Genomic DNA, 26253 nt, shown 5'->3' on the forward strand with positions numbered 1-26253 from the left:
TTATTTATTATTTTCTACGTGTAAGAACCCATGAAAAGATGAGATAAGGTATATAGTAGTATACCCTATAATGGACGTGGAACCAGTAATGGGACAAAAAAACATAATTCATCTAAAATAAGTATCTAAAAGTAGTTTATAAACACTGGCTGTATATTATCATAAATAAGAGTCCTAGAGCTGTTTCAGTTTGAAGTTTCATTAAATTTGGTTGCTTTTTAAGAAATTGGCGTCAACCCAAAAGTTGTTGTGTCACTGAAAAAAAATACCACTACGAATTCTTAACAACTTCGCTAAGAGAGGTGAGTTAATTTATTAAATTTCAATTAATTAATACTTGATGAAAACTAGAATGTGTTTTGTTAGTTGCATTTACCATGAGATAAGGTATACAACACACTATTTTGTGAGTCCACAGATGTAAAAAAATTGTGGTATTTGGCCCAATCCCATTATAGGAGCTGTAAAACTGCGTACCTCCTATGATGGGACAATTGACAGAATGATGCTTGCCATGCCATAATTTCATGTTTAAACAATACAGAAGTAAAATGTAGTTACGAAATATGTCAATCAGGAGGTATTCTCGGACTTCGGATAAATTAATATCGTTTTTCCAAACGTTTATTTAACTTGCCCTGTTAGTTAGTGTGGGTCCAATCTTGGTAGCTGAATATGAGCCACTTTTCGATTTCTGATTCAGTTGAAATTTTGTGTAAGTACGTAATTAAGTATGCAAATCGGATGATAATGCAATATTATGATAACATGGACCTAATCTGATGATGGAGACAGGAGGTGGCCATGGGAACTTTATCGCAATAAACCCTAACTAATTGTGTTTGGGTATATTAGAATTGTCTCGATGGATTTAATACAATAATAATTGGCTGTGGAAAGAAAAATACATTCAGCGATAAAAGCTTATACCAAAAATTGATTGTTTTGCCGTAACTTATTTCCCATTTCAATATTTTATACTGATAGAGCAATGTCCATTATAGGGGGCCCATTACTGGATCCACGTCCATTACCGGGGGCCCATTACTGGAGCTTTGGTGTCCATGACTGGAGAAAAAAAGCATAGTTTTAATTTGTTAAATATGTGGAAACTAATTGCTGTATCTTTGATACAACACGCCTAAAACATGAAAGACGGGTAGGACTTTCATCTTTTAACACGCTAAGCGGTAGACCATTTACATGTATACGGGAAATATCATAAATACTCCAAATTTCCTCTTAAATGTCCCATGACTGGTGCTGTTACTATAATATACAATCCAAGACAAAAGTCGGATTAAGTCGTATCAAGTCTCAAGCAGGTGGAGTGCTCTAGCCGACGCAAGCACAGAATAACTAATAGTATCGACGCAAGTCTCAAGTTGGTACTCTATATCTTATATCTGCTATTTGATACCTGTCCTATTATTATCCTTGTAGATAGGCTATTGAAAAATGAACAATATCATAATTATGCAATATAATAGGTACTATAAATAACTGTTAGGGTCTAGTGAACAATGATCTTAACATACAAATCAATTTCATATTACTACTTACCTCTCATGATATGATCTTCATCTCCAGCATCATGTTAATGTACCTAAAATATCCTAGCAAACTGTTTTTAGATTATAACATGCACTATACCGCGCCACCTATGGTCGAGTAGCGATAACATTCCATTTTACTTTATAGTTCGGGACTCTCATCACTAGATGGTGCTGGGAGTTGTCTCCAAGTACGTTCTCATTGTTTTGTCACTAATAACTATCGCTATATTTATGTTGCACATTATTACAGATGCAGGCCCGCTCTCTTCTCTAATACTATTTCTCTATTAGAATTTACGGGCATGGATTTGTTCAAAATAATTTAGTATCCAAATTTTTCATGAATGTTATGTTTCTCTGAGTTCGTGTCTCCAATGGTGGATGTGATGTGTTTTTTCATATACAATAGTAACGGCACCAATCATGAAACGTTTTAAGGGTGGTAAAGGGACCGTGCGCATAGGAGGGTCTGCCATCTTGTGGCCTGATTCGGAAACATATTTGCAAATATACATTGCCAAAACAAGTGCTACCATCTACCGTTCTCGTCGGTAAGTTTCCTTGTGCATAGTAGGTTCTCCCATCTTGTGGGCTACATCGGAAACATAAACGTCGTATTACGCCTCGCGCCATTATATTTTCATTAACTAGTATTGAATTCTAACTATATTTTGGTGGTAAAAGGTGGGAAAACAAATCCCAGTAGTTACCACTTAGTGGTAACTAGTGGGAATAACCCCAAAAATCTCACGGCTCCTGCTGCCCCCTAGTTAATGCACGTCCTATACTTATTTCACAAGGTTTGTGGTTTAAGTTTCATTATTGGTGCCTCACCTAATGAATTTTGAACTATGTAAACTAAGCCGTAATGCCCGCCAGGTACAGGTTGATTCACGAAAGCTGGCAACATTTTATTGGTTAACTCATTCACTGCCAAGAATAAGTGTGTTCATGTACTGGAGACGGGGTGCCCGGCACCGAAAGCGTTAAGGTGATACACAGAGATATTTTCATTCACTCATTCAGTCCATTCGTGCCAGCTCTTATGCAACGACCTATACTTTTATTATTATTTGCATAAATTATGGAACAGGGATCCCTTTTAATGTGGTTTAGTTCTTTCGAGATGATGAACAAGGGCAAATTAAAAGTAAAAGAACAACTAATATAAACATCTTTTTTTATTCCAACTTATAACCGTACATAATATACACAGTACAAAAAAAACTTGCTTTCGCCTAATACAGCAATGAGGACAAAAGAAATTGTCACATATCTTGTTTAACTATTATTTGTAACATACTAACCAAATTGAGAAACTCTAATAATATAGGAGAAACTTATCTACACGCAGTGTTTAATGTACAATGCTTCGAGCGAATACGTTTACTTCAATACAATAACTTAAAAGTATACATTTCTTAATATGTACTCGATGGAATTCGAATTAAAAATTTACACAATACATACATATCACTAGAACTACAAATAAGCCGTAAATAACCTGAAGAGTTTATTTTGTATTTCGATTAAGGAACATAAAAGATATCCACATCTCGACAATATCACCGTATTCAGACTAATTTACATTGCACATTCTCCGATCGCGACAGTCGGACTAAATCACATTTTGAGTACATATACACACACAACTGGTATACATTCCACGCGACGTTTAACAATGGCATCTTACATACGAAACGCGGGTCACTCGCTCCCAATCTTACGTTTAAATGCGGAACTTAGCTAACGTTACGTTCGAGGTTGAGATCAAATGCGAGAGGAGAGGGCGGGGCGGGCTACTCCGCCGCCGCCAGCGCCTCCTCCAGGCAGCACAGCGAGTCCTTCACCGCGTGGTACACGATGTTCTTGATCTGCAGCTTGTCCTCCTTGTTGGAGTGCTGCCGCGACAGCCGCCGGAACTGCTGCGCCAGCTCGAAGCAGCGCGACACGTTCTCCGGCGACACGAAGTCCTCCGCCACCTTGACGCAGTCCAGCAGGTTGCGCACCTGGTGCGGCGCGCCCGCGGGCACGAACACCGCGTCGCCGGGGCACTGCAGCACGGCGTAGCCCTCCACGCCGTACTCGCGGTAGAGGCGCTCGCGCAGCGCCGCGTCCAGGTACCAGGTCTGGTCGTGCACGGGGTCGTGCTGCGCGCGCGGCCGGGCGCCGCGCTCCAGCTCGGCGCGCACCAGCAGGTCGCGGATCTTGTCGGCGTCGCGCGCCGCGTAGATGTGCCACAGCGCGGCGGGCGGCTTGAGGCGCGCGCGGCGCCGCGACAGCACGTCCACGCCCGCCTCCTCGGCCGCGCGCGCCGCCTCGCGCGCCCGCTCCGGCGCGTCCGCCGGCGCGCTGGCGTGCACCATCACGTTCACGGCGTCGCTCACGTCCAGGTGCAGGTTGGTGGTGCCGCCGGCGCCGCCGTACGCGGTGTACATCTTGGGCCCGAGGTCGGGCCGCACGAAGCACTCGGGCAGGCGCGCGGCGAGGTTGAGCTTGCCGGCGCGGGAGGTGTACTCGCCGAGGGGCAGCACGCGCATCAGGTCCTCGAAGCGCGTCGGCAGCAGCTCGGCGAAGTCCTCGCCGGGCGGCCAGTCCTTCAGCTTGAGCACCATGGGCGCGCCGCGCTCGTCGCGCAGCCTCTTGCCGGCGAGCTCGAAGCCGTCCCAGAACTTGCGGGCCGGCTGGTTGGGCACGACGAGCCCGGACGCGCAGTTGACGAGGTCGACCCGCGTGTCGCCGAAGTCGCGCGAGAAGCTCTCGGGGCTCCACAGGTCTTTGTCCAGCAGATTGGACAGGTCCGACACTAGCACGGGCTGACCACGTTTCCACTGGTCCTAAAACAAAACAAAAATAACATTATAATACAATTAAAAGTCACGTAACTAGAGTGCCATTTCTAGATGGAGAGTCTATGGTTTGACGAATGGTAATAAGATGAATATTTTTATAAAATCGTTCGGATTCACATCAAGTGGACATCGCTTTCACCGTTCCATTGTTTACTTATTCCATTATTTTTCAAAGACATACTCGTACATTAAGGAAACGTAGTAGGGGGATTAACTAATCTGTACGAAACTGAATATAATAGACAACACATTAATATTAACCTGGAAAGGTTTGTAGTTGCCGGGGTGCGCGGGGTCGGTGAGGTGCAGCAGGCGGCCGTCGCACAGCCAGGCGTGCGGCACATCGGGGTACAGCACTTTGGACTCCGTCAGCGTCATGATCCGCACGGGCAGCTCGTCGCGGTTGCGCCCGCTGCGCTCGTAGCGCTTCACCACCGTCGACAGAGCGAACGGCTTGGTCTCCTCGTCTTCGCCTTTCTTCTCGTCGACGACGCTCGATATAACGTCCGATGTGGACAGGGTGTCGCCCTTAGTTTTCTTCTGCTTCTTCTTGGGGGGTTCGGCCGCGTCGGGCGCGGGTCGTATTAAAAGTTCCCGTAGGGTGGAGAAGTTGCCACCTTCTTCGCTGGAGTCGCTGGAGCTCGAGTCGGATTTCTCCTCCTTCTCGGTCTTGAGCGGGATGTCGGAGAGCCAGCTCACGACGGGGCTGCCCGTTTTGCCGTTCTCTGACTTTATTGGCGAAGAACCGTTGGTCGGGCCGTTTTCCTCTTTCACGTCTTCCTTTTTCACATTCTGTAATATAAATAAATAAACATTAGATATTTACTGTCAATTTTAATTTAGTATTGATTCACGTAAGGAAATAGGTTATTTATCCTATTACAGTCATCGGGAAGTATGCTGTTGCTAGACGCAATAAAATATTGCGCAGGATCGGTATACATGTGTCATTTAAAGAGAAATAAAGTGACAAAGCATGAACTAAATAGTAATTATCAGACCACAATTTTATTTGTACTTTGGAATAGGTTTAAAGTAGTAAGGATATAATTAATATCCATAATATTCTATTGTACAAACGATTTAAGATTGTTTAACAATTAGAGATCAAGGTTATTGATCTGTTGGCATTTGGCAAGTAGGCAAGAAACCCCAATGTGCTACATTCAACCTTATTAAAAAGTAACAACATAAACTATAAGTAATTTCTCTTAAAAGCAGTCAAATTCAACGCATAACTATCTCCAAAGGCGTGATTCCGACATTATTTTGATTATAAGTTGAATTTTCGTTTGGCTTTTAGTTCAGTAGACAACATGATATAATTCTTTTTTTTTCTATAATAAAACGGTCAGCAAATAGGCTGTTTGTATTTATCATTAATCATTAATAGACATTGTCATCACTTGTAATGAAACGTGATCTCGATCAATTTAGGATGTTCTCACCTTCTGCATGGCTTTGATGAGCAGCCGGCGGGCGCGCGCGCGCCGGTCGGGCGGCGGCGCGGCGGCGGCGCCGCACGCGCACGGCGGCAGCGCCCAGGCCGCGCGCGCCGAGTGCGCCCGCGCCGCCGCCGCGCCCAGCGCGCCGCCCGCCGCGATCTGCGTCAGCAGCAGCCGCCGCACCGGGTGCGCGCCGCCCGACGTGCACAGTAGCCACCTGCAAGCGTACACCGAGCGTCAGCTCCGTTCGACGATTAAATCGATCTAAAGACTATAGTTTGTCAAAGGGCTGTCTCGGTTCAATCATAGACAGAGAGAATCATACTATCTTTGTCTTACACTAGTACTAGCACCCAAAAGAAAAGGATGAATATAGTTTTCCTGGTTCTTATTGACTGACAAATTGGTTTGACCGACTATACATAATGTTCAACTTTAGTTGGGTGAACGATTTATATTAGCCGTGATGTAGCGGTATTTTTAATAACTTAACAAGGGTCACAGTACAAATTATTTGTTTCGGTTATTATTGTAGTGTTTCTGATATCCTAGTCACAGTGCATAAAACGACAGTCAAATCAGTATTCGTGTTTGTTCTCTTTGTTTATGTAAATTACAGACTAACAAAAAGCGCTTTTGAATGAGAAAACAAAAAAAGTACTGTACAAAAAACTAAAAAGGAGCAGGTAAATTCTGTACCGCAGAAGCTATTGTTATTTTTTGAGAAGATTTTAACAAAACTGGTCTTATTTACATATTCGAAAACTATTAATAAATTCAGAGTCAAAGTCAAAAAAACTTAAAGTAATCCAATACATTGAAACATGTTACTTACATGCAAAATGAAATTGACATTTAAAATAGAAACCTGTTTGTTGAACTTACCCGAATGAATCTCTCTCCACGTTTGAGTTGGCATTCGAAGAGTTATTCGTCTCACTGGTGGTGTTAGCTGATTCGCCAGACGTCCGGGACTGTCAACAAAAATTGAACGTTAGAACATGTTAGCAATTGCATTTTCAAATAACTCAGTTCAAACCACGTTTATGAAACATGTTTCAAAATTAAAAAAAACATGACATTTATTTAATTTAGTAGTAGTAGTAGTAGTAGTAATCACTTTATTGTACACAACACAGGTTTACAAAAATAAATTACAGTAATGGAAGTACAAAGGCGAACTTATCCCTATAAGGGATCTCTTCCAGCTAACCTTCGATTAGATGAGAGGAAAACTCCAGTCAGGTCAGATAGACAAACTTACGGGATGTACAGTAATATTTAGAAAAAGTAAACTAACGTATTGTCAACTCATAAAATACATAAATAATATTATCGAATAAAATACATAAAATACATACTAGCATACATACAATACAATACAATACAATATATATATATATATACAAGTTTAAAGTAGAAATAAAGGTTAGTACTTAACCAGATCACGCTGATTGGAAAGCCAAAGCTTCTTCAGATTAGCCTTGAGTGACGCCACAGACTGGGACCGCCTGAGCGACAGGGGCAACTCGTTCCACAACTTCACAGCGCGCACCGTAAAAGAATTTGCATATGTTCGCGTCTTATTAGGCGGAATAGTAAGCGTGAGATTACAGCTAGATCGTAAACGGTGATCACTTCCTTCAGCCAGATAGCTAAATCTTTCCGTTAGGTAAGATGGGGAACGGGGGTTGAAGAGTATATTGAACAGCAACGACACGACATGCACATCTCTGCGTCGGCGGATCGGTAACCATTCGAGCTGGGAGCGAAAGTTGGAGACGTGATCATATTTACGGAGGCCAAATATATACTTGATGCAAACATTTTGTAAACGCTCAAGTTTATCCAGCAATTCCTCATTAAGGTCCAGATACGCAACGTCACCATAGTCTAGCAGAGGGAGCAAGAGCGAACGGGCAAGAGTCAGTTTAGTATGAAGTGGGAGAAAATTCTGCAGCCGTCGAAGAGAGTGGAGGGATCCAAAAACTTTTTTACTCACCTCAGCAACATGGGGAGACCAAGAAAGCGTCTGATCCATGGTGATACCCAAATTTCGGACAGTAGAGGAGAGAGGGATATTAGTCCCATCAAACAAAATGTCGGGTACCACCATGTCCGAAAGCTTGCTTACATAATAAGGACTACCAATAATAATCGCCTGCGACTTCCTAGCATTGATTTTCAAACCAAATTTGCACGCCCAGTCCCGTATGGATTTCAAATCAAGGTTGATTTGAGTAATCAATGAAGGAAGATCATCTATACTGGCCGCTGCATAAATCTGAAGATCGTCTGCGTAAAGATGGTATGATGATGTAAGTGCTTCGGTGATGCCATTAATAAAAATAGAGAAAAGAAGGGGAGAAAGCACTCCTCCTTGCGGGACGCCAGCGGTGAGCTCACACCAGTCGGACAGCTTGTCATCTACTCTGACCCGCTGGCGTCTGCCAGAAAGGTAGCTATGAAACCACGAGAGGGAAGTTTGTGAGATTTTTAGAGTGCTGAGTGTGCCTAGAAGGATGTCAAAGTCTACAGTGTCGAAGGCACTACTAAAATCAAGAAGAACAAGGACAGTTAGCTTTTTGCACTCTATATTAAAACGAATGTCGTCGGTAACTTTAACCAAAGCGGTGACTGTGCTATGCCCGGGGCGAAACCCAGATTGGAGAGGGTTAAACAATGAATTTTTATTAAGATGGGATTGCAGGCGACGGTTAACGAAATGTTCAATAATTTTTGATAGTATAGGAAGAATGGAGATAGGACGATATTGGGAGAAAGATGCAGGATTGGAGGTTTTTGGGAGAGGAATGACATGTGCATACTTCCAGGATGCCGGAAACGTGCCACTGGAAAGGGAGAAATTAATAATGTTAGAGATGATAGGAGAAATAAAATCCGCCACGAGCATGAGCATATCTACACTAAGGTTATCGTCACCGACGGCTTTCGTTTTAATAGTTTTGAGGATTGCTTGGGTCTCTTGTGCAGAAATACAGCCGAGTTCAAAAGGATCTACGCTGGCGTTGGTTGTAGAAGCTGCAAGAAGTGACAAGGTAGAATGTTTAAGGGAACGGTCTAGAGTAACTGGTGAAGTACTGAAGTATTGGTTAATGCCATTTATATCGAGGATACTGGATGAACTAGATTGAGATTTGCCCACCCCGAGTGATTTTAAGAACTTCCATAATTTAGCGGGGGGACATTCATCAATGGAACTGTGGATGTATCGACGTTTTGACTCCCTGCAGACCTTATTGCAGCGGTTACGTAACGATAGATACTTCTGACGATTACTATCTGAAGGGCTTTGTCGAAATTTTACGCGAGCTCGATCACGCTTGGCCATCTGCGTCTTAATATCCGGCGTGAGCCACGGCGCAGGAAGGTGTTTGACGCGTGTAGGTTTCAAGGGCGCGTGTTTGTCAAAAATCGCAAGCAGTATATCATTGAAAGCCCTTACCCTCATGTCGATATCTGCAAGACTCTCCAACCCTTGCCAATCCGCATTAGATAAGTCGGCATAAAAGGCTTGTAAATCTAAGTCCCGCAGGTTTCGCCGCATTATAATTTTGTGCCTACGTTTTGGAGGACGGATTTTAAAAGCAGCGTATATTAAATCATGGTTGGAGAAGCCAGCAGCATTAAACTGACCATGAAAGGAAACTAAGTCTGGAGAAGAGGTGATAATGAGGTCTAATAAAGAAGGAGGACCGTTATGCGGGAAGTGAGTAGCTGTGAGGGGTAAGACGCTTAGGTTTAAGGACGTAGCAAGAGAATAAAGCTTAGAGGAGCGAAGATCATTTTTTAGGAGGCAGGTGTTAAAATCGCCCATGAGAATACTATGGTCAAACTGGGGGGTTATATCAACTAATATATCATACAGAGCATTGAAATAATTTATGCTGGAGGAAGGGCTGTAAAAAACGCCTAGAAGAACTTTGGAATGATGTAATACGACTTCTAAAAAAAGATGCTCGGCAGAGTTCGAATAGACTGATGGTGACTGCGCGACTATTCTGCAAGCTAGGTTACTTCTAATATAAATGGCGACTCCACCACCGCGGACGGCTCCCGATCCACCTCCGCTAGTGCCGGTCCGGTCGTTCCGTATCAAACAGTACCCTGGCAATGGATAAAGCGTAGAAGGTAGAGACGGTTTTAGCCACGACTCTGAAATGAGAATAGCGTGAATGTTATTGTTGGAGCTAAAGGCCGAAAGTAGTTCAGGGTAGTGTGCCGGCACACTTTGCGCATTGATATGAACAACATTAAAGTTTTTATGTGAAGAGTTAAACGCGTATTGCAACCGTTCACCCAAATCAGGCAAGTCTGACGCATCACTCAAAGAATCATAAAGGCTAGAAGAAGAGAGAGAGAAAAACTCGCTGTCTAAACTATCATTTAAAACGTTTGACATTGTATATATAATGTGGTTGAGTACTATTTCTAAAAATATATATCGTATATAATATGTAATAAATATATAAATACACCTAGTAAGTACTATTAATACTAACTTAGTAGTAAACCACCTCATCTGCTCGCCAGCAGCTACCTATTATAATTTATACAAATAAACACAAAACAGAAACAAGCACAGCAGCGACATCGCAAAAATAATTAAACAAACTAAAATATACAGAAAAATACACCTCATCGATGCACGAACAAAACGATGAAATGAAACGTCAAATGTCAATGTGACAGCACAGGGTAGGCTAACAAATCGTGTTTATTTACAACGTAACTAAATGTTTTAATTCTACCGCTGCAAAACCTAAAGTGATTTTGTAATGTACCGCTACAAATATAAAGAGAAACTTTGATTTTGTGACGTCATAGCAAAAATTTGATAAAACAAAAGTAACACGTTGATTGCCACTGACATAGAAACAACGAACACCAACCATGCATGTTCTCAACGCCTGCCGACACCGGAGCCCGCAGCAAACCTCGCTTGGCGTGATGGTCTCGGTGCTACCGCCGCCGATGATGCCTTCACTCCGGCCACTGCTTCCGTCTCTGTCCGCACTCCTCCATCGGCTTCAGCAGCACAAGCCGGGGCCGGTAACGCCTCCAACTCCGCCAGCGTAACAACCTTGCGGCGCACCCCGTCGTGGCATTGCACTACTATGCGCCCATCACTCGTCCAACTGCCCTTCACACCATACCGCTTGCGGGCCTCCAGAAATACTGCATGCCGGGTGCTAGTGAGAAACTCTGACAGAGTTCTGCCCGAGCCCTTCAGCAACTTCTTAGCGGCCCAGACTGCATCTCTAATCCTGTGGCAGCTGAACTTAAGAAGGACAGGCCGGGGCCTTGATGGCGTCAAATTGCTTCCCAGCCGATAGCAAGCCGTGAGAGTTACTCCCTCCACCTTTAAGGTCTGTTGGAGAATGTCCACCGCTACAGCTGAAGTATCTTCGCCTTGTGCCTCAGGTACGCCATGAAGGAGAAGAATGCTGGCTCGGGAACGCGACTCCATGTCCTCAAGGGTTCTCGACACAAATTCCATTTGGTTTTGGAGACTCGACACGGCTTTGCAAACAAAATCTTTAAATGCACTGTACTCGCCTGGCAGCGCCTCTGTCCCCTGGGTGGCCACAGAACTCTCAAAAGAGGCCATCCGCGACTCGAACATGGCCTTCATGCCATCAATGCTCTTTTGAAGCTTCGCCAAGTGATCCATTTTGTGTTGACAGGTGTTTTCACTAACTTTGACCTTTGAACTTTGGTGCTAAAGACAGGATATGCTGATAGTGTGAATAAAAAGTGGTGATAACTGCTGTGGGTGCAAATGAGGTGCAATATATCACATGTAAGCAATTTTTACATTTATACAATGTAAATTTCTTATTTTTTCTATTTTATATTATAGCTCTACAATTTTGACGTGTTGTTTATTTGACTACCCACCGCAAAAAAAATTTAATAATATAATTTACCTTATATGTAGCATATTTAATTACACAAACGGGTCTACCGCGATATAATTTCATTGTTTTTACCTTAAATTCCGACGTTTCAGCCGTTGCACCAGCTTATTGGAATTTAATGTCATCATCATCATCATCTCAGCCATAAGACGTCCACTGCTGAACATAGGCCTCCCCCTTGTTATGGGAGGTGAATGCCATAATCGCCACGCTTGGCAGGCGGGTTGGCGATCGCAGTCGAGTACACCGAATTTGAGGGACGCTGCTGCCCGTCCACCGGTGGTCTTGGACGTAGTTTAAGGACATATCCGGGTGGGAATTTAATGTAAAAACAATTAAATTATATCGCGGTAGACCCGTTTGTATAATTCATTATACTAGGAATCCTCTAGACGGAGTTCAGAGCAATTATTTCATGAAACCGATGCTGCCAAAACTGAGCGACGAGGACGAGGTGAGCGAGTCCCGTACCGTGATTAGTCCGTTCAAGGACACGGGCGTCACACACAGAGACAGACTCGAAAATGGAGTAAAACTATGCTGAGTCTGGAGGATATATTGCCTGTGATGTAATTAAATATGGGTACAAAACGCGAGATTTTAAAGTGTTATATATATATTACCTTATAGCAGTCGAGGCAGACGACGAAGCCGCACTTGCCGCAAGTCCAGTGGAAGTTGAAGAGCGTCGTCTCGCACACGTCGCATATCTCCCGCACGCCCTGCACCACACGCTTCCACGCTATCGTCTTGTCTGTAACAACACAATACGCTACTTTGTAAACTCAGTACATTTAACCTCTAGCCGCCCATACGTCAAACTTTGCCAAGCAAAATTAAATTTTATTTTGTCAACACAAAGTTCAAATTAGAATGGAACAGGAGACCTTTTTATAGGTCTCTGGGCGGCTAGAGGTTAAAAAGTTCATACTGTAGACTGAAAGCAGTCGCTATCTCCCTATAATTCTTTTTTGGGTTGCTTCGTGAATCTTCTTATCGCAATAGGAAGATTTCCGTAGTAATGTATTTGGATATTTACATTGAAATTATTAGCTTTATCCGCAGCAAACAATAATGAAACCTAAACGCTTGCTTTGTTACAAAAAGTATAAAAATACATAAAAACAGGTAAACGTAAATATTTCCTTGTTTACATGTGTTATAATGTGTTTTGCATTTTAGGTAACAATCAATACAATTCCTTAATCATCCGTTAATGTTTGTCGTTAGTAAAGGAACATTTTTAGGAAATATTATTCGGTTTAAAATAGTTTAGTAATTAGCTGCCTTTAAAACTAGGTACGTGCTTCTATATTTATCGCGACCTGCACTTAGGTAGCCGTTGTTTATAGTTAGGGCGTTGGCGTAGGACAAAGGGCTATAAAACATTTCATGAGCAACTTAACTATCTTCAACGCTCTCAACCTGAATAAAAAGCACATTTTACGATTTTAAACTACGCTTTAGAATTGTGTCGGGATTAAGTTAAAATTGATAGTAAAGTGCTAATCATAGCAGGTAGGCGGCGCTGTTTTCAAAGCGTGGTTTTTAAGAACCCCTTACAAAACAAAAGGACTAAAGAAATAATGATCGGAAAATTCTTTGTTTAAAACGCTGCGGTAAATCCGTTATTGTTATTTCTATGATAATTTTATTTATATTTGTAGTTACAAATTTTCTAAAGATCCTGATTTGAATGTCTCGAAATAAGCTAACTCACTTTACTTTTGCCTGACGCCGTGCTGATATTTTATTGCACATTGTCTCTCTCAACAGTCTAAGAAAATGTATGATAAATTGATAATGTTTGTCAATTGAGTAGGTAACGTTAATTCCAGAACACAGTTATCACAGGCCTATTAACCTTTAGTTCCCTGTAATCTTATCAAGTTAACAGGCAGCCTAATACGGACTCGTAATAGATGAATTAATTGGTTCTATCCGGTACTTGAAGCGGACATGCTACTTGACCGACATCTTGCTAACGCTCGGCTCGACTTGTGTAGCGTACTATTTTTAGACTACAATAGGATCCATTTAACTAAACAAGGATATAGCAGGGTCGTGTAGGTATGACAGTACGAGTATCAGAATTAGTTATCAACGTTTCTTATTCAAATTGACATAGCATTAGAAAAAAGGTAAACAATCTTGATGTGTCTTTTAATTAAAAAACACGTTTTAAAAGTAAGTCACGGCAAATATGTAACAGTTATGAATATAATACGATCATTTATATTCTTCTGCTTTTTATTATTACCTACTGATTTTTTAAAAAACGTTTTCAATTAAAAGACATGTCCACATCGCTTACCTTAAACTATAAATTAGAGCGAAATAATATGGATTCTAAGAATCTATCTATAATCTATATCCATAAAAATAACGTGTTATCAATCAAAAGTATGTGTTATATAAGTTTGATCTCATGATTATCGTGAAACAATCAAGTTAACAGGAAACACGTATAGTAACGGAAACATCTCTTACCGTCATTCTGGTGGTGTAACTCCGCCTCCTTTTCCTGTTGTAGCAGTTCACAGAACTGGTCACCAATTTCCCGCAGGAGGAAGCAACTCATCTCTATGTCTAATTCTGCCGCTCCCGCTGAAGATGATAGCCAAAGTTTCTTGTCCTCCTACGACGAAAAAGAACATGATTAGATACGGTGCGCAAGCTAAGAAATGTCAGTTATATCATTGTTTCAATTCGATATTTACCTCTTCAGCATCTTTGTACGGATCTGAGAATCCGGCAATTGCTAGTTGCCTGTTCTTGGCATACTTCAGTCTTCGAAAATGGTAAAATCGACAGAATATGTTGGGCATATCCTTGTCGCGTTGCGCGGGAGACCAGCGGCACTCGCGGCACTTGGCGAGGCGTGGCGCCACCTCGCAGCACGAGCCGTTCTGGAGGAAGGTCTCGGGCACGGGCTTGCCTCGCGCGGTGGACGGCGTCCGTCGCGGGGGCTCGTCTTTCCGCCGCCCGCCTCGGCCTCCGCCGCCGCCTCGCGTTCTTCTGCCTCGGGCTCGGCCGCCGCCTCCTCTTTTGCTGGAAGTGCTGCCGCTCCCGCTCCCGCTCGCTCCCGAGTCCGAATCTTTATCGTCGCTCTCCTTGTCACTTTCGCTGCCGCTCTCCGAAGCCTTCTTCTTTTTAGGTTCGTCGCCGGCTTTTCGCGGCACTGTGCCTTTTTTTCTCTTCGCTTTCGGCGGTTTTCTCTTTGGTGGTGACGTGGACTCGCGCTCCGAACTCGAGCTGTCGCGCTCGGCCTCTTCGACTCGGCCGTTCATCTCTTTAGGTTTCCTGGGTTTAGGGTTCTTCCGCGACCCAGTCTGCCTCTGTATCGACTTGGCGGCGACAGGAACGATGATATTTGAGTTTGAATTATCCTCTTGTTCTGACACTCTGTTGATGGCCATAGGCAGCGTGATACAGGTACCGCCTCCCCCGGAGCAGTCGCCCTCGCCGATCGGCGCGGTCTCGTGTCTCTGGAGCCAGGCCTTCTTGCCTAGGTGCCGCACCGGCGCGGAGCCGTCCCTGGGGTTGGGTGAAGCGGTTTTGGCGGGTGTGTCGACGTCTGCTACCGGCGTGACCGGCGGCGTGGCCGGCGGAGCGGGTGGCGTCGGCGCCGGCGGAGGGACCGCCGGCGGTGACGTGGCCTGCGGGGGGACGGGAGTCGCGGGCGCGGGGCTCGCTGAGGGGGTGACTGAGGGTGCTGGGGAGGCGCCGGCGGCCTTTTCGGGCGTTTCGACGCTCCCGTCAGCTGAAGGTACACGTACGTCGCACGGGGGGCCCGGCGCTTGAGGCGCAGGTTCGGAGCCGTGCGGCGTTCGCCCGGCACTAGCCGCGGCGCTTGCTATTAGGGGCTCCGGCGCCGGCAGCTCTTCTAGCCGCCGCCGTTTCGCTTCAGAATCCGCGGATTCGAAGGGACACCGTCTTCTTGGCGATAACCGGTCGGAATCATCCGTTCGCGAGACGCCGAGATCTAGGGGTTGCGTTTGGCACGGGGACGAGGACGACGCGTCACTGTGCGGGCGCGGCGGCCGGGCGTGCGCGGCCGGCGGAGGCCGCGTCCGTAGCGCCGGCGAGTACGCCGACGGAGGGGGGTAGGGAATCGGCGGAGGATCCGCTTTACTTAATTGAAGCGCCGGTTCCACGGCGACTGCGAAGTGAGCCGGACTAGGCGCGTTGCTGCTCGGTTTCCCGTATATGTGCGGCGGCGCGGGGCTGGACACTTTCGGCTTGGCAGGTGCTTGTTGGTAGTAAGCAGCGGGCGAGCGCTGCGGCGGCGGCTGATAGAGTGGCCGGCGGTTATTCTTGTCCTGCGCAGGTAATGCCGCGTGCGGGGAGGTCTGTAGCGCGGGATGCGGGTGCGAGGGCGCATGCGGCGACAGGCCAGTCCGATAAGGCCGCGACGGAAGGTAGTGCGGGGACGGCTCGCTCCGAGGCTTGCTCGGATACGGGTGCTTTTGCTCGAGGTGGATTTGTTTGGCGTCGTGTTTCACTATCACAGAGTTTTTTTCCGGCACTAGCGGCGGCGGCGCCGGTAGATGCTGGTCTTTGAGTTTATCGTAGGCGCGGTAGGAGGGATAGTTGTAGGGGGTGAAGTTGGGTTCGCCCTTGGGAAGGGCGGGGTGCGGGGGTTTCTCCGGCTTGGAGGGGAGGGCGAGGCGCGCGTGCGGATGGTAGTCCGTGGGCGCGGGCTGGCGCGGCGCGGGCGGGTGGCCGGGGGGCGAGTAGTAGGCGCGGTCGGGCAGCGGCGCGCGCAGCCGCTCGTGCTCGGCGCCCGCGCCCGCGCCGCGCGCCGGCCCCAGGCTGTTCAGCAGCGACCACGACATGTTCCGCTCCCGCTGTTGACAACAACAAACCTTTACGATACTATGTCAAGTTACGCACTCAGGTTGCGTCATCTCGAATTACGTTCGCGTGAAATCGTAGATTGTAAACAAGGTTTGAACGTAGAGGCCGATAAGACGGCGATAAATAGGTACTTAATGATAAAAACCTTTTGATTGGCTAGCCTCAGAGATTCCTCGAAGTGCCTCGACACGAGTTTCGAGGCGGCATTCTCTTGATCTCTCCTTTCCTTTTCTTCTCTCTCTTGCTTTTCTCTTTCCCTTTCTCTCTCGCGTTCTATCCGTTCTCTCTCCTTTTCTTTCTGCTGCTTTTCCAACAGCTCTCGTTCCTGATCCCTTCGTTCTCTGTAACCAAAGAAAGAATATTTAGTCAAGACACTTTAGTTTAGACTGTAAAGAATACTTAAATAAACAACTATAAATTACACGTGTCAGGTTCTGCGACAATCTATGTACATAAATGGCATGTCGAACACGGCACTAAGGTTGCGATGAAGTCATAGTTTACACAATATGGTTGTTAAACTTGCACAAGGCGCTGGTTGTTATGAATAAATATGAAATGCTAAACAGCATTCCTGACCTTCCAATGACTTCCGATGTTTATTTTCTACCGATTTGAGTTCATTTAAGTAAATGAAAATATTCCAAACCGGTTTACCCTCTAAGCGACCTCATAAGAAAAAATACGGAACATGCTTTATTGGTTATTATATAAACGAATGATGTACAGATTGGTAATGATTGTTTCCAATTTGCTTATTGCGATGACAATGACTCGAGCCACTTGGCGCGAGCGTCTGGTCCGCGTAACTAGGTCAAGGTCAAATCGGTTTAAATGACGAAGCTGTTTTTGAGACCACCACTATCTTATAAACGTATAAAGAAGACAGATGACGTTTCAGTTTTCTGCAAGGAAATAATTTGTCAAATCACATTGCTGCTACAGGCTACATATTTAACAGACTTTGAAACAGGAGACGGTTTTCTTATAAAGAAACCGTACCCGCGTTCGCTTTTATAACGTCTTGCTTGTTGAATAAACAATAGCACTTTCCATCATGATTATTTTATTACTAAGCTTTCACCGTATCAATGTATCCATATTTTCGTTCATATTAAATTTGTCTTGTTTGTTTATCTACTTACTACGCAAATTACATTCCAAAGTAATTAAATCGCGCGAACCTTGCGCCATTACCGTAACGATTATGGCCAGTAATGATTGCATGATACCTACTTACTCGGTAAAAATAGCATTTCCGTTATTCATTTACCAATTAACGCTGTACGCAGCCACAATCACGTAAGCTTATCTAACGATGCACTTACTTTTCACTTTTGTTAATGGTTATCGTAATGGCAGAATTGTTATTTTTATTAAAAGCACGTAAATACATTCATGCAAACGTGATGTAATTTAAGTACTTTCTCATTCTTTGATAAGTAAGGTTAATTACTACGTTTTTGCAATAATCCTCGACTCGGCATAGTTAATTTAAACTATCCATTAATTTAGTGACTTTTGACAATCATCTGACATAAAGCTCAGACCATAGACTATTCGAATCTTTTGACAGCATAAAACTTTTTTGAAACACCTACCGGGCGCCATAAACAGCTTAAAACGTTTATACACGACTTGTTTACTCACTGGTAAGCGACTTTCAAACTCACCGACTGAGTCTCCGTGTCGTGAGAAATGAGCATGGCAAACTAATAAATAAGATAAACTCGCGTGAATGACGTCAATGGCTCACTTCGCGCGTAGGAGTTTATTTTGACACTGTTGGCGGCAAACTAACCTTGAAAAGGTACTTAAGCAATTCCAAATATTCTGATACGTCATGACCACTAGAAAATACAAATAATATCCGGATCTACCGTACAGTGCACTAAAGCCCGTCACGGACAGAGCGATATTTTTTTACCATAAGATACGGCGTCTTACGATATCTTTTAAGTACTATTTGACAGAGTCAACACACGAAGCTGTAATATATATTTTGGTATCTTACGATATCTTATCGCAAGGCATCTTAGGATACCTTAAGATGTTATAAAGATAAGATAAGATACATTTATTGATAAAATTGTACAAATTTTACACGTCAGTTAATAAATTACAATGTGAGATTTGTCTCTGTAGTTTATTAAATAAATACAGTTTTTATTATTATGAACTACAATTATTATTTATACAGTGAAACCTGGTTAATTGGCACCTGGATAAATGGAAAACCTCAATAATTGCAACCAAAAGTCCGGTCCCGGTCCCTTGAGACCAAAAGGCCTCTATAATTGAAATTTTGGAACCTCTATAATTGCAATTTAGATTTTAGCGCTTTTCGTAATTTTGCCTCTGTAATTGACCACATCGCAACTAAGACCTCTATAATTGACACTGTGCTAAAAAAAACCTTTATTTTTGTTGTTCTTTTTACCTCCATTATTGAAACGAGGCTTACTTTATTACCTCTGTAATTGAAATAATGTAGTTGTAGACAGCAGAAACAATATTTTAATAGCAATGATCATTTTATTTATATCTTCATCCCGAATTCAACTTATTTATTGGGTATCTATCACTGCCTGTAGTAGGTGAAATACTTTTGATTAAATCAAAAACAAAGTATGCTTTTTACATTCTAATAAAATTTTCTTTTACAATTCAAGGGATTTTTTTAACCCAAATGATTAATAAGAAAATAAAGTAGTAATTAATGTAGTGTAAAAGTACAAGTATAGACATAAGCAATATATAGACCAAAAACCCAGAACGTAAGCGTGTAAATCTACTTTCAAAGGTTATTTGCACCTCCATAAAAGAAATTTGTCAGAACGCAACCTCTATTAATGAGAACCTCTATAATTGACACGACGATTTTTTGAACCTCGTTAATTGACGCGACCTGCTTAAATGAAAAACCTGGATAATTGACAAAAAATGGCCGGTCCCTTGAGATTGCAATTATCCAGGTTCCACTGTATTTACTCATTTAATATCTCCGTTTTTTTATATAATATTATTCTTTCAGGCTCATTCACACTTCCTTAAAGCTTGGTATATTACGATATATTTTTGTATATTTCGTTTCTCGCACAATGTAGGTGCTAAACAGAGACCGATATATATTTTGGTATCGTTGCGGCGTGTGTGGTGCTTAGCGATTCTCTAAGATATCTGTCGGAATCTTACGGTATCTACCGATATATTATCGCTCCGTCTGTGACGGGCTTAAGAGAGTAAGGATTTGTTTACACATAAATTAGTGTTAAATGCGAGTTCATACAGTTGCTACTTGCGTTTAGTAGCAAATGTATGTACTCGCACTTAACTCTAATCAATGTAATAACAGTTCAAAAACAGGCCATAATTCACGGTCTGATGTGCGAAACGCGGAACCCCGGATAGTCAAGGTATCCATTGAAGACATATAGGCTAGCCGGTCACAGGTGTTTCAACATTTGCCGGATGTTATTTATAATCTCAATCCGATAAACAGTTAACTGGCAGCAGACTGGACCACGAAAGCGGACCATGTAAAAAACACCATATTGCTTATCATTAGCTCTTTCTTAATCTTTCAATAATTACCATGCCGGTTGGTATACAGCCCTACAAGTGCTTACAAGCGGCATTGTGATTGGTTCAGCCATAAAAGCGTCAATTGAAAACATGTTTACAAAAACTTTTTTTTCTACAATAGTCATAAGCCGGCAACGGCGGCAACTGGGTCACATTATTGGGTAGCCATTAAGGCAATGGCCTTCACTGGAATTAGGTCCATAATAATAAAACACCACAATGAGACGTTTAACCGGTTAGGTCTGGCTTAGATAGTTTCGATTTCTATAAAGAGAAAGATCAATAATAATAAAACGTGTATTGTCTAAAAATCCCCACTAGCTGGCATCCCCAGGTAATAGTCGAGGCAGAGACAGACCGAGAAAGAGATGGCGGGACGACCTGGATGCTTTCCATCGGTATTGGCGGGATCTTGCTCAGCACAGGGAGGATTGGAAAGGGAGAAGGGAGGACTTTGCCCAGCAGTGGGGCACACACATACGCTAATAAAAAATAAGTATTGTATAGTTTTGGGAAACTTCTCAGAATATCAATGTAATTGGCACATATGAAATGAATGTATTTTTATTAAGTACGCAGTACACTTTAACTAAAGTAGGTCAGTTGACATTGTGATTATTATGATATTTAGGTATGATCATGTTCAGCCGGATATAAATCTTATTATGGTTTTATTTAAGAGTAGATACTACGTTTGTTTGGAAAGTTACTATCGTTATAGCTAGCAATATTCTACACCCAAAATTTTAGAACACAAAACAGTTTTTTTGGTTTCGGCGTGTAGCATTAGCACACATTCATTCAGTCATCAGTACAGTTGAAAGCTCAATGCCTATTATAGGACACGAACAACCGACTGTAGCGTACATTTTCTTGAGTGTTCCTAAGCCGACCGTCGCCGTCGTCTTGGATGTTATTTACGAGTAGGTATAATATATACCAGAGAAAGTAAATATTATATTATATGACATTACATAATCACTATAAAAACAATATTGTGGCTTGTGGCAGTTTTGCAAGCGAACGTTACAGTCTATTAAAATTAAATAACAGACGCTTTGTTACAAAGAAAGGAACAATAAAAGTAAGACCTGATCTGACTGACCTGTTCCTGATATAGAATTTGTTTATTTAAACTTTATTGCACAAAAGAAAAACTTATCGTACAAAAGGCAGACTTAATGCCAAAAGCATTCTCTACTAGTCTACCTTAAGGCAAAGCAGAGAGATTGTGGGCGGTGCAACTGCTTAGCGTTGAAATAAATATCTGAATATAATAATTACGATATCTTAGAAAGGCATCTTAAGGTATCTTAAGATGTTATAGCTCGGGTATATACGATATATTTTGGTAAAATTCGTCTCTTTCGCAATGTAGGCGCTAGACAGAGAGAGATATTTAAGTATCGTTGTCGTGTGTGGTGCTTAGCTAATTATACTATATCTGTCGGTATCTTTGGGTATCTTACGGTATAAATTATCGCTCCGATTGTGACAGACTTTATAAATGAAAAACTTTAGAAATCGATATTAACCAAATTGTGATAGACGCATCGATATAAAACATAACAAGTATATGAGTACTTTATGCAGATATACGCATAATATTTCTTCCAGTCGCACCTTTGGAACTAACTAATGGAATATTTTTATTATTTTCGATATAGACTATGAATGGACAATATCAGATTAGTATTTCAAGGGTAGCCAAGGTTGACACAATATTTTTTTATTAAAATAAGAAAACATTCGTCATACAGTCATATGTACTTCATTAGTAAGAATGTAATGGAAATACTGCTTTATTGCAACTACTTATTCTTAATTATTCGTGACTTTAGCGTAACAATATGCAAACTAATGTAATTGAATAGTTATATAATTTAAAAACAAATGTACTAAAACGAAATACATATTAAAATAACCAGTAAAACGTAACAGGTGTTGATATTTGGAGAAAAACGAAAGAAACGAATGGGTTAGTTGTTGTTTAACCGCTCGTGCTAATATTGATACCCGAGCAAGCGAAAGATTACAAAATTGAACCAAAGGCGTAGCGAGTGGTTCGTGAATGGAATCTTGAGCATTGCGAGGGTTTCAGATCACGAGGGTTAAGAAAATTTGCCCCCAAGTGAAACACAAAATTTTTCACCACACCAACCCGAAGCAAATATTAAATGTAAAATATCAAACAAAATCAAACCAAATCAAATCCAAATGAATGTTATTAAATATTTATCATCCGAAATCATCATTTAAAAGTCAATTCTACCAGGAAACATAATAAAACAACTCAACATTTGCATTTGATTACTTTGCCTCACATGTGAACAAAATGCAACTTTGCTATCAATTTTTGAAGTGCAAAGTAAGCCTTTCCGAGCTGGTGTGGTCAAAATGAAATTACATAAACAGGTAACAATAACATGAAAGCAGGAAAAGAATTCCAAATTTAAAATGACGCTGACAGTTTGATGTCTACACACGTCATTGTGTTGAGTTTGTTGCATGTGGTGTGTCTCCACCGTCGAGTGGGGTTACTCCCCAGTTACGCCACTTGGCAGTAGCAGGCGTGGCTCACTCCGCGATTTCGTCGCTTTGCTACAGGTAGCTAAAAGTACATCCGTTCGGACAGACGCGTTTTGTTAGAGAGTGAGTCTTCTGTACTTAGTACTATTATTTATTCTGTGGCAGTAGGAGTAAAATTAAACAAAGGAAATATTCCCCAATATTATGAACGTCGACAGCAGTGTAGTTTTAAAATCTTTAAAATTGAATAAAGATTTAGCAGTAACGCCAGTATCTTAAAATTTTCAACTGGCTAGATTAGTTCATAGTAAAAAATATTATCTAAAGTTACCCCTCCGTCCCCAGTTAACTCACTTGATAGTACAGTCACCCGCAATAATATGTTACATAACGAACGCCGCAATAATATCTGACACGATCTTATTTGTATTGCCATAAGAGCGTGTCACATATTGTTGCGGCCGTCAAAGAGTAACATATTATTGCAGGTACCATAACTCTGGGTCAGAATGCAACTTTACCTGCATACGTTACGTACCTGTACCTATTACGTGCAAATTTTATCAAGATTTTTTGCTGCGCCAATAGCATATTTCAAGTGAACATTATGAAAAATAAAAGTAATAATGCAAGTAAATTAATACAGACCATTACTTAAAACTATGTCTACCTACTTCTTGTTAAGGGCATTCAACGAACTTGGAAATGACCCACTCACCTATAGTAAATCACTAACTATCACTATACCTTATAAAACAAAGGCTTATTATTAACCGGGCAACTAAAATATTAAACAGGAACTGTCACTGGGCATATAATAATATAATTTGGCTGTGCATTAATATTTTAGCGCCAATAAATTTATATTAGCCTCAAATTTAAGCATCATATTATTAAAAAAACTGGCAGCAAAATCAAGCCACCCAAAAAAATTATAGGGAACTTGGATTGATAGGTTGGCGTCTAAAATAATAAGTTGCCAACTAATATTGTAAAGAGATCATAAAATTTGGTTGTTTATATAGTACGTCCCATGCAAGCAAAATTCTTCTGCACATCCTAAACAACAGGATTCGCCATTTCATCGATTGGCAAATTCCTCCAGAGCAAGCTGGATTTGTAAAGGGGAAGGGCACAAGGGAACAAATACTAAACATCAGACAGCTCATTGAAAAATCTTATGAATACAACGCTCCTTTGGTCCTCTGTTTTATCGACTACAGCAAGGCGTTCGATTGCGTTAACTGGAACAGCTTGTGGACTGTGCTCTCCGATTTAGGCGTACCTCAGCACTTAATCTCGCTTCTCCGATCCTTATACAACAACAACCGTGGAGTCGTTAGGGTAGACAAAACCCTCTCAAGGCCCTTTAAGTTCGGAAAAGGAGTGCGACAGGGGTGTATTCTGTCCCCCATTCTCTTCAACGCCTACGGGGAATACATCATGCGACGCACTCTTGAAAACTGGGAGGGCGGAGTCTCCATCGGTGGTGTTAAAATCACCAATTTGCGCTACGCCGACGACACCACCCTCGTCGCAGCCGATGAAGCGGAAATGGGTTTGCTACTGGAACGCATGGAAAGAGTAAGCGAGGAACTTGGGCTCTCCATCAACAAATCAAAGACCAAAGTAATGGTGGTTGACCGCGCCAAGTTGCTAGAGCTCGACGGGTCACTCGACCTCCAATACGTGGACAACTTTGTATACCTGGGCTCCACAATATGCAACAATGAATCATGCGAACTAGACGTGCGGAAGCGAATTGGGATGGCAAAAGGCGCGATGACAAGGCTGACTAAGATCTGGTCAGACAGGGCAATCTCTCTGAAGACAAAGGTTGGGCTGGTGAGGACACTGGTGTTCTCAATCTTCCTCTATGGGGCTGAAACTTGGACCCTCAAAAAAGCTGACCGCGTACGGATTGACGCATTCGAAATGTGGTGCTGGAGGAGAATGTTACGCGTTCCTTGGACAGCCCGCCGTACGAATGTGTCTATCCTACGCGAAGTGGGAATCACCCTGAGACTATCGACGATCTGTCTACGCAGAATCTTTGACTTCTTCGGTCACATAGCCAGAAGACACGACACTCTGGAGAAAATGCTGGTGACAGGAAAAAAAGAGGGATATCGAAGAGGAAGAAGTCCTATGCGATGGACTGATCAAATCAGTGATAACTCCGGCAAGAAAGTTCACGAGGCCATTCATACTGCCGAAGACCGAAACACGTGGAAAGCAATCGTTCGAAAAGTAATTTATAGAGGTCACGACCCTCAGCTATGAGGAATACGATTCAAGGAGGAGGATATAGTACGTATCCAGAATACCTAATATACCTATAAACATAAGATTTAAATACTCCATTTTCAAATAATTTAAGCACATGCATACCTAGTTTTTTAAATTGACAAATTTCCTAATCCAACAATACCTATAATTAATTTACCAATGGTCAGTACCTATACTTACAGTCGAAATTCGTAATCATGGCACACCTAATGGCCATTATACCATTAGGTTTTTAAATTTTTTTATACTAATTTCAATAGTTATTATGGTGTTCTGCAAGAGTCAAAAGATAGGTGCAACGACGAGCAAAGCGAGGAGGAGCGTGTTAGGTTGACCGTGTAGTGTAGTGACCAAACAAAATATTTTAAAAGACCTTTTTTTTTAAATAATAGACAGCCATTTTCTTTTAAAGATGTGCTTCGGAAATTGTCTCCAATATAATATTTCAGTTGCCAAATAAATATTTGGTACCTGCCTAAAAATAAACAATAGCTGTAACGGCATTAAAATGTTTCTCATATTGATATATTTTAAGGCTCTCTTTTTGTTGCTAACCTATTAATTTTAGTACCCATTTCTATTTTTTTAAACTACTCAAATTCGATTAATTAGTTGACCGGTTAAATACGTGCCTAAAACAAAGTCCCCCGCCGTGGCTGTCTGTTTGTGTGTTTGTTCGCGATAAACTCAAAACCTACTGAACAGATTTTCATGCGGTTTTTCACCTATCAATAGAGTGATTCTTGAGGAAGGTTTAGGTGTATAATTTGTTAACCCGTGCGAAGCCGGAGCTGGTCGCTAGTACATAATATTAATAAGTAGTAAAAAAGCTAAATACCTGTTCAAAAAAGTCTCTGCCGCCACTTGTGTATTTGGACTACTCTTGTTAGTGATTGTAAGTAAATAAGCTTGCAAAATAACGACTGTGCAATATTTTAAATTTAACCACTCAACGGTCACGTCCAATAATACTTTAAGGGTTACAAAATGCTTAAATTGCATGTACTATTCTAGTTAATCTGAAATTTCCTAATATTAGTACAGAGACAGACTATGTAACTAGGTAACTAGGTAAGGGCAGTGACGATTTTGCATATTTGAGGTTACTTAAAATATAACATTGTTTTTCAATCTACTCGTAATTAAATACGTCTAAGTTGGCAAAAAGGTCCATATCGCAGACGTATGATTTTTA

The 26253-nt window shown here is 42.2% G+C and overlaps 2 protein-coding genes across 4 annotated transcripts in view; both read right to left on the reverse strand.

Annotated features, from left to right (window-relative positions):
• Positions 1 to 2719: 2719 nt before the first annotated feature.
• The window catches only part of LOC134668057 (lysine-specific demethylase 3A-like), a 244360-nt gene continuing 220826 nt past the window's right edge, over positions 2720 to 26253 (reverse strand). For 2 of the 3 annotated variants that reach the window (XM_063525505.1, XM_063525507.1), the window contains 8 exons: positions 16801 to 16996; positions 14516 to 16645; positions 14286 to 14433; positions 12419 to 12549; positions 6739 to 6827; positions 5857 to 6070; positions 4670 to 5200; positions 2720 to 4393 (listed from right to left, as the gene is read on the reverse strand). In XM_063525505.1, coding sequence (XP_063381575.1) covers positions 3356 to 4393; positions 4670 to 5200; positions 5857 to 6070; positions 6739 to 6827; positions 12419 to 12549; positions 14286 to 14433; positions 14516 to 16645; positions 16801 to 16996 — 4477 coding nt within the window. In that variant the 3' untranslated portion in view covers positions 2720 to 3355. The remainder of the gene's footprint in view (positions 4394 to 4669; positions 5201 to 5856; positions 6071 to 6738; positions 6828 to 12418; positions 12550 to 14285; positions 14434 to 14515; positions 16646 to 16800; positions 16997 to 26253) is intronic. The other variant, XM_063525506.1, reaches the window with a different exon arrangement.
• On the reverse strand, positions 10602 to 11669 carry LOC134668126 (uncharacterized). Its single transcript, XM_063525633.1, has one exon. The coding sequence runs from the start codon at positions 11546 to 11548 to the stop codon at positions 10778 to 10780; it is 771 nt and encodes a 256-aa protein (XP_063381703.1). The 5' UTR covers positions 11549 to 11669; the 3' UTR covers positions 10602 to 10777.

Source organism: Cydia fagiglandana, chromosome 10 (assembly GCF_963556715.1).
Source record: "Cydia fagiglandana chromosome 10, ilCydFagi1.1, whole genome shotgun sequence".
NCBI classification, from domain to species: domain Eukaryota; kingdom Metazoa; phylum Arthropoda; class Insecta; order Lepidoptera; family Tortricidae; genus Cydia; species Cydia fagiglandana.

Bases quoted from the DNA above. Each gene is read 5' to 3' on its own strand.
- LOC134668126 (XM_063525633.1), bottom strand. From the start codon at position 11,548: ATGGATCACTTGGCGAAGCTTCAAAAGAGCATTGATGGCATGAAGGCC.